Genomic DNA, 8,925 nt, shown 5'->3' with positions numbered 1-8,925 from the left:
ATCGGTAGCGTCAACAAACAAAATAAGCCGCCGCCATTTTGTACAAGACATGTGATGCGAACATGTGATCTTTTTCGTCGAAAAAATGTTATTTGGATTGAAAGTTGAATTTAATTTCATGAATATTTTGATTAACATTATGATTCAAATTACGAAAAACGATTTTAAAAATTGCACGGAGAATAAAATCAAGTAATAATCCGACTTCCGTCGGCGCGGTAATTGTATTTTTCCCACGAGTGCAAAAGGTCGCACTCCTTTTATGGAAGTTCTAAATAAAACAATCCAATCACATTCCTCTCTCACTTGCCTATGTCAAGGACGCAAAATTATAGTAAATATTAGTAAAATGTCGTTTCATGGTCTGTATCGTGCCTGTAACATTCTGAGACACAAAAATGTCCGATAGTTCTGAGAACGAGTTTGAGGGATATTCGGTGGGAGAAGTAGATCTTATTGGTCAACGGTATGAAATGCATTGACCTCAAAATGACATCGGTGATGATTTCATGATCACCCTTGAAGTGATGTTGAAAGAGAAGGGGTCAGCGAACTTTCAGACGAAAAAAATTACAGCTGGCAGATGTAAATATGTCCCCCAACAATGACTGATGGCACCAAGAATTTTATATATTGAAATTTGAAAGAGGTCTTCCCCATTCATCCCAGAAGTAACTGGTCCACAAAACATATGAGACCCAAAGAAGGATATTTTTTCCAGATGTTTCTATCTCACAACCAAATAATTGATAGTTATAATTAGATAAGATAAGACATTTTTATTCCAAAGATAGGATATTTTGATTCCAGAGATAAGATATTTTTATTCTAATTAAAGGGCCCATGAAGAGCAAAGTAATATTGCAATGATTTGATAATTAACATGAAACCGGTAATGTTTTTATAAATCATATATAAATGTGAATATAATCATCTCAAATCTAAGATGTTAAACCGCAGCCAGATCAGAGCCACACACATGTATTAAAGTAAAAAATATTTTTATATTAACAGGCAATTATTCTCATATTCAATATATATGTACATTGACGGAAAATAAAATATAATTGTATGAGCTTTAGAATTTAGGACAAAAATGTTATATTTTCTGACAATGTACATAGATTGTTTTTATCCTGAAATTTATTAATCCCAACACTTGAAGGTTTTATCATGTTTAAAGTTATTAAAAATATAACTCATGGTCTCTTAATTTTTCAAAGATATGGACGAAATTATGCAGATAATAAGGTATCTTCACTTCACTGATACGCACCAGCGAGGTGAGCAAAGATGGGAGGCTAATAATGATGTATCTTACAAACTCAGAAATAAAAGACCCCCTTAACAGACAAAAATGAGGGACCAACATGTCCCCAAACGATAGGTGACCATTCATGATACCTTACAAAGGGAGGGATGCATTCAAGCCTCCTATGGGCCATCAAACTTTGGGTTTTGGTAGCGTCAGACACAGTGTATGTCATATTGTGAAATCTACCACGTCAAGACAGATCAAACACATGTAGGTTAACTCTGTTTGCCAGTAGACTTTGGGAAACAAGATAAGGTGTCACATATGCTGGGCTAGGGTAAATATTAAAGGTACACAGGAAAAAAGGTTTCAAAATATGGTTGTGTTGAATGTAGAAAACCCCTTTGCCTACCCCATTGCTTCACTGTCTCCCACTCAGTCAAAAATTAAACTTTAACAGTTATTTTGTTACAATTTTAAAGTTGAAAGGATATTATATACATAATTTGTTGAAAAGGTTTTCACAGATAAGTTGTTGAAAGGATATTCATAATTTATATTTGTTGTTACAGTTGACATTTTCATTTAATAATTTTTGTCATTTTTTTTTAATAAGGAACATTAAATTATCTTCATCATTGAACAATACAAAACCAAAGACAGTGAAAATTCTAGCATCCCATGGAGTCAGGACACTTATAATAAATAATTTTAAAAATAAATCATAGACTTTTTCAAAGTAATTTTATTTTTAAAAGCTCACGATTGTCTTTCAACATTTAATTATGTCTCACTTAATTTATCAACACATTATTAAAGTGTTAAATGTACATGGATTAGTGTGTCAGGTCATCTTACATTTAATTAATATTTCCATGCAGTCAGTGGTTTGATACAAAAAAAACACAGAAAAAATTATTTGCACATTAAAAAAAAAGCACATATTAATCTCAAAAGTTTTGATTTTACCAGATTAAAATATCATTAGATATCTCCATTAAAATATCAAAAATTCCACAAAAGATCCCAATAGTCAATTTATATCTATATTCATACAAAAATTCAAAGAAAACATCGGACTAAGAAAGACAACTCCAACTTATCCAGGGACACAACTTCCTATCTGGTGATTGCATTGTACAGGTAAAAAAATGGCCGCCGCGGAATTTGACAAACCATTTTCATTCGTATTTATTCTGACTAATAAGCTATGTTTTGACTCTGGAGTTATTTTTTTCTATAAAACTTCGATAAAGGAACACTCGAAATTGTTAATTACCGTTTGTATTGTTAATTTAGAAGATGGGAGGCAAAAATGTAAACCGGTCACAAAAAAAAAAAGATTTTGCAAATCAAACGTCATTTTCTTTCCACAAAAGGTTAAACAAAATCAAAAGTAGGTATTGTCATGTAAATTTATTTATATTGCAACACTCCTTTGATACTTAAGTGTAACAATATCGAGTTTGAAACCGATTTGATGAGAAACAACAAAGATACACACGTTTTTTCTAAAACGTCATTTTTTTCCCATTCACACGTCAAATTAATTCAGGCCAGGCAAACTGCGCGCGGAAATTTGATCAGGTCACACAACGTCGCGGAAAAAAACAATTCAGTAAGGAAAGTGTTTTAAAAAGCAGTAAACAAATTGTTTGCCTTTCATTACAAATTACATTTATTACACTTAAGATTAGTTTTAACTTAATAATACAGTAGGAAAATTACCCAGACAAATCCATTTGGTTTGGCCACAGATGACTTTAAAAATGTTTTTATCATTAAAAAAAAGCTCCAAATTATCTCCCGTTGGTGCAAAAATGTATTTTGTTGACGTTTAAATTGAAATACCCTTTTTAAATCATCGGTGACCTATACTTTTATTATTGTTCTCGAACAAGCTGTACATCAACTAGATAATTGTAAAATTCATGCGTTTTCTGTCATTTAGTTCTTTTTTTATTTCGAAATTTCCAATATTTCTCCTATTAGTTTAACATAAAAAATATGACATAAACAAAACTGTATGCTTCTTTCGGTGGCAGATTGTGAGCCAAAATGAACAGTGACCCCATATTTTATTTTATATTTTTATAAGGTATACGATAAATTTAATCATAGAAAAAAATAGCAAATTCCTATATTAGAAAAAAAAGTTGATTTAGACCCGCTCCTTAACACTTCAATAAAATTAAGAATGGAAATGGGGAATGTGCCAAAGAGACAACAGCCCGACCAAAGAGCAGACGTTAAATATGTTTTTTGGTTTTTTTTAAACGATAAATCTTTTATTGCACATTTCTTTGCTGTTTAAAAATTTACTCGACTCACAGCATTCAGCCGGGTATCCCTGTGAATAAGTTACTGTTTAACCAGGATGATTATACAGTAAATTTATATTTATATATATATTTATTATGATTAGTTATTATAAATACAATACATTGATTTTAACAATTTGTCTAAGTTCTTAGTTCTGTGGAAGTAATCATAATGTAACGTAAATACGAAATTTTTACTATTCATTATCCGATGTTGGTTATAATTTAATCATTGACCCTTAACCTTGATCGGCATAATCTCGTGACAATTGAGATGATCGAATGATTGAAGGATAACACGTGGAATAATTTCAGGAGCAAAGGATCTAAATTGAGTATTTTTAAAGGTGAGTTTTGTTAAATTTCCATTGACTTATGATAAATTGATCAAGAACGATTTTTTTTATCCTGACATATTAGATATTTTCCAGTAATTAGACAGTAGACAGTACGAGGTAAAAATGCATGTCCTACAGGTAAACATTGACCATGCGTCACATTTAAACATCTTAAAATAATACATTTGTTTACATTTGAGTTTTTCTACATGATATATATAGTAATACAGAAGAATGATCATGCACAATAATCAATATGGTTATTATATTTTTTTATAAACATCATTCAAAAATCTACTTGTTGTTTTATCAAGAAGTTTCATATTTTCAAAATGTTGTTTAAATTCTATTTTAAATATTCTATAGACATCAACATTGTTTTGTTTATACTCTGAAATATGCAAATCATATGATAAATGTAGTGAAAATAGGACTGCCAATATATTGACACAATATACACTAGGATACACATTTTGAAGCTATAAAATCCACATGATATAATTTGTACATCACAATATATTTACAAATATACATATAATCATAAATATTTTATGTTACTCAAGAAATTGTCATACATTGGATCCTAGACATGTCAATCAACAGGGATTAATTTGGGATAGCTTTCACAATTTTCTAAAATTTCTGTAATCAGACGTGGATTTCTATCAGATCTTTCAAAAGCATGGAGTAGCTCTTTGATTGTTGAGTTATCGCCTCGGTTTCTCCAGCAATATAGCATTTGCCTGCTGACTTCCCGGAGTACTTTTGGATTGTCGTATTCTATCTGTTCCAGACGTTCGATTTCAAGACCGAGTTCTAAGCCAAGAACCATCCACTCCTTACCAATTCGTAGACACAATTTGTCAAGCATTTCATCACTTGGCGGTATATTGAGAATCTTATCAGGTAAATCTAAATAAAGTATTTGTAGACTAGCAATCAATTTAAGATAGAAAGGACGTTTCTTATAAAAACCATGACAAGAAATCATCACAATCGTCATAAGTATGTTTGATGTGTTTGAGCTTTTGATATTTAAATTTTATTATGGTTTTGAATTTTCTTCTGTGTTTGGTATCTATGTTATTATCTATGCTGGTGGACATTTCGTTCCCGAGGGTATCACCAGCCCAGTAGTCAGCACTTCGGTGTTGACATGAATATCAATTATATGGTCATTTTTATAAATTTTCTGTTTACAAAACTTTAAATTTTTCGAAAAACCAAGGAATTTCTTACCCCAGGAGTAGATTACCTTAGCCGTATTTGGCACAACATTTTGGAATTTTGGGTCCTCCATGCTCTTCAACTTTGTATTTGTTTGGCTTTTGAACTTTTTTATCTGAGCGTCACTGATGAGTCTTATGTAGACGAAACGCGCGTCTGGCGTTTAAAATTATAATCCTGGTACTTTTGATAACTATTATTACACGTTTGTTTGTATATAATTTAATTCTGGCACCACAGCATTTTCTATCCATTAATATGTTAAATAATTTATCTTTATTAAGTGTATTATACTTGAATAGATAAGTTTCATACTTACACTAAACAGCGGTTTGATATTATGATTTCCTTATAATTCAAATACTTGTTTTTCGCTTTGGTTCGGTTCAAAAATAAACTATGGTGAAAAAACATATTCTTGTCATTGCCACTAAATGCTATACCCGGTAGCAAATCAAGACAAACGACAGTATTCTATAAAACTTCTGATAGGAATCATCTCCATCCGATTACTCACAGCTTTATTGTATATTGCAAATGCACTTGAAACAATATAAATGTAACTTAATATGCGATATGCTAAGTCTTGTAGTTTCTTTTTGTTTGGCGACAGCCAAAGGGTCTGAAATTATATCTAAAGCCTATACTTTTGACGTGGACATACAAATATTTATTTTACTGAATCCCTATACATTTTACGGTATGTATTTTGTCTTGACAAGCGAAAGAGTAAGTTTATACCTATGATCACATATTAAAGATATATGTAATAATTATTGGTAGGTTTTGTGTTATGATATGAATGTCTGGTTTAAATAATTCTTAAAAGCGAAACATAATCAGCTGACATCAAATTGCCCCAAAAAGAATTGGATCCTATGTAAATATAACAAACATGACAAAAGAAAACTTTACGTACAGTGGTATTTGTGATATTTACAAGTGATAGGTTACGCAACCTTTAAAACAAGGTATAATCCATAATTTTCTACATAAGCAAATGCATGTAATGTGTAACAAGTCAGTTATATGACAATTATTATCCATTCGTTTTATTTGTTTGAGATTTGATTAGGGACTTTCCTCTTTAACCTTTCCTCATAGTTGAATATTCTTTTGATTTTCTTTTTTGCTATAATACATATGTTTTATAATATATCATACCGGTCTCCACTTCTTCCTGTCTCAGAATCTACAATTAAACACAAACTTGAGTCATTTTTGATTTGTAAAAAATAAGGCAACCAATTAAAACCTCATTTTGACACCAGTCTCTCGTGTGTTCGTAAGTTTGCCTATTTTATATCTGTTTTTGCTGTTTTCTTTTCGCCATTCATATTTTGGCTATGCTGTTGGTTGCTTCTTAACTTCAGATTGTATCTTCTTAATACTTTTGTCCACCAACAATATATTTTACAAATATAAAAAAGCCGCCCCGTCCATGTAGTTGCATATGAACACAGTTTTTATTCTATTTAGTGTTTACATCATGAGAAGGGTTTCGTTTGATGATTAAGCACCCCACTTGGTTTATTACTTTTGCATCCTTTGTTTTCACATAATTTCGCAATGAAGGTTAACCAAACAAAAACATTTCTCACACAAAAAGCATGCCGATTGGATAAGTGTTACTTTATTTTGTTAAATAGTTAATGGTATCACAACACTTGGAGGATGATAATACTTGTTTGCATAAAAACAATCAAACTTGTCGGCTTTATTGAGAGAAAAAAATCTGTCCTTGTGAAACATTAATCAACTGAAGTTTGACCCATTTTTACGTACCTGACACATGGTATGTCTGTTAATGTCAGCAGCTTCCATGGCCTTGACAAAATCTTTACATGATTTATTCTTTTCTCTGCAGATTCGAAGGCTATAAAATTTAATCATAGATGTCGAATCTGAATCAATTGCATCAAGTTTGGTATTCGAGACCCCAAGATTCAATGCCAAGCAGCGTACGTCTTCTTTTGTTAAACTATTGCAAATGCGAAGAAGCTGCGCGTCGTTCAGTAGCATCGATAGAACAGCATCTAGTATACCTAAATGAACAATAGAATTAAAAAATATGGTTCAGTTATTTTTAATAATGTCTAAATATTTAGAAAAAAACTATTTGGCTTTTTTCATATCACATCAGCATGAACTCGTGACACAATTAAGATATGTGCACAGGGAAATATCTTAGTTGCTGTTTAAAAAGGTTTGTAATATTGAAACAGCCATATCATATACTAGTACACTTTTTCATTTACTTCACGATGTAGATCGGGTTTTTGTGTTGGTATGAGTGCCAATGAGACAAATCTTCATCCAAGTCACAATTTATAAAAGAAAAGTAAACCATTGTAGGTCAAGGTACGGTCTTAGTACGGTGACCAGAATGAACATTTGAAAAATTTAATCGTCAAAAATGGTATACGGCTGTATCATATATCATTCGAATCGAAAATATATGTACTTTAAAATTAATTTGGTCGTCAAAACTAAATATGGTGCAGTTTTTCAGAAATTGAGATCAAAGGTCAACCACCATTTTCCATACATAATTGCAATGGATATTAGATAGCAACTAAAATACCTTATCGCATATTTTTATTTAGCAAAACAGCATGGGTTCTGTCTTTTCATTCAATTTTTCACCCACAAATTAAAAAATCATCCTAAAATAAACTGTTTCGATAAATTGAAACACTTTTAAAAAAAGGGGGATGATTTTTAACTAAAAAGAAAGTATTATTTCGAAACAATCATTATTACAAGCATCAAAACTATAATAAATGAATATAAAATACGAAAAAACATGTCTGCTTTAAGATAAATATCTTTTATTACCCAATATAAGTTAAACAATTAAGTTTTGTACACTTAGATTAGGGTTGGTACACGCAAAATTGACAACAAACTCTATAAACACAGAGTGATATGTGGCTTTCAAAAAACTTTTTATATGTTCTACTATGCATTACAAGGAACACAAGCCAGCGCAGAACATATACACAATTGTAAAAAGTATTTTGGATTACTAGAACTGCATTTAACTGTGTGAAAATTTTAGATTTTTAATAAAGGTATCAGAAATGCACATTCAATTTGCAAATCGCACCAAATGTGCCTTACGGTCAAATAAAATTTATTCTCAAACTTCTTCTGTTAGGGCATGTGTATGAACGTTCTTGCATGATTCTGATCCTTGGTAGGATCATAAGTCGGTACATGCAAGGTTTTGGTCGACACTAACACGCGACTTTTTACATTGTGACTTTCCCTTACACGAACACACGAGGTCTTGAAGAAAATCTGCTGACATGTTTCCTTCAAAGTAGACAGGGTGCAATGAATCTTTGAATGATTTCCATCCCTATTCCAATAGTGAAGGCAGGGGTGGTTTTGCAAGACAAGAACCATGTCAAATTTTGGTCTGAAATGAGGCACTAAGGATATGCTGTCGAAGCGCCGCTTCAGAGGTTGGCAATCTGACCAGACTTGAATCCTTGCTTGTAGCAAGCTTTACTCGAAGTTTGTTAATGTCCTGATGGCAGGATGCATATTTCTGCTTTTGGTCGTAAAGTCTTGCCACAAACCGTCGAGAGCATGATATGGCAGTCTCTGTGTCGGAATCTCCTAAATTGTACAGATCACTGAAATCCAGTACTGCATCTTTCAACACTTTATACACTGACTTTTTACCAATTCTAAATAAGAAAGATGTAGTGTCACACCCAGAGAGAGCATGTACGGCATGAAGAACTCTACAAATGATTTCAGGGAGTGAAGAACA

The 8,925-nt window shown here is 31.8% G+C and overlaps 1 protein-coding gene across 1 annotated transcript in view; it reads right to left on the bottom strand.

Moving 5' to 3' along the window:
- Window positions 1–4,329: 4,329 nt before the first annotated feature.
- The window catches only part of LOC134717866 (uncharacterized), a 29,753-nt gene continuing 25,157 nt past the window's right edge, over window positions 4,330–8,925 (bottom strand). The window contains exons 7-9 of the mRNA XM_063580363.1: window positions 6,927–7,186; window positions 6,306–6,333; window positions 4,330–4,826 (exon numbers count right to left, since the gene is read on the bottom strand). Of these exons, the coding sequence (XP_063436433.1) occupies window positions 4,507–4,826; window positions 6,306–6,333; window positions 6,927–7,186 (608 nt within the window). The 3' untranslated portion in view covers window positions 4,330–4,506. The remainder of the gene's footprint in view (window positions 4,827–6,305; window positions 6,334–6,926; window positions 7,187–8,925) is intronic.

The sequence above is a fragment of the Mytilus trossulus genome, chromosome 5 (assembly GCF_036588685.1).
Source record: "Mytilus trossulus isolate FHL-02 chromosome 5, PNRI_Mtr1.1.1.hap1, whole genome shotgun sequence".
In the NCBI taxonomy this organism is placed as follows: Eukaryota; Metazoa; Mollusca; class Bivalvia; order Mytilida; family Mytilidae; genus Mytilus; species Mytilus trossulus.
This window is presented reverse-complemented; position numbering and strand designations above follow the sequence as displayed.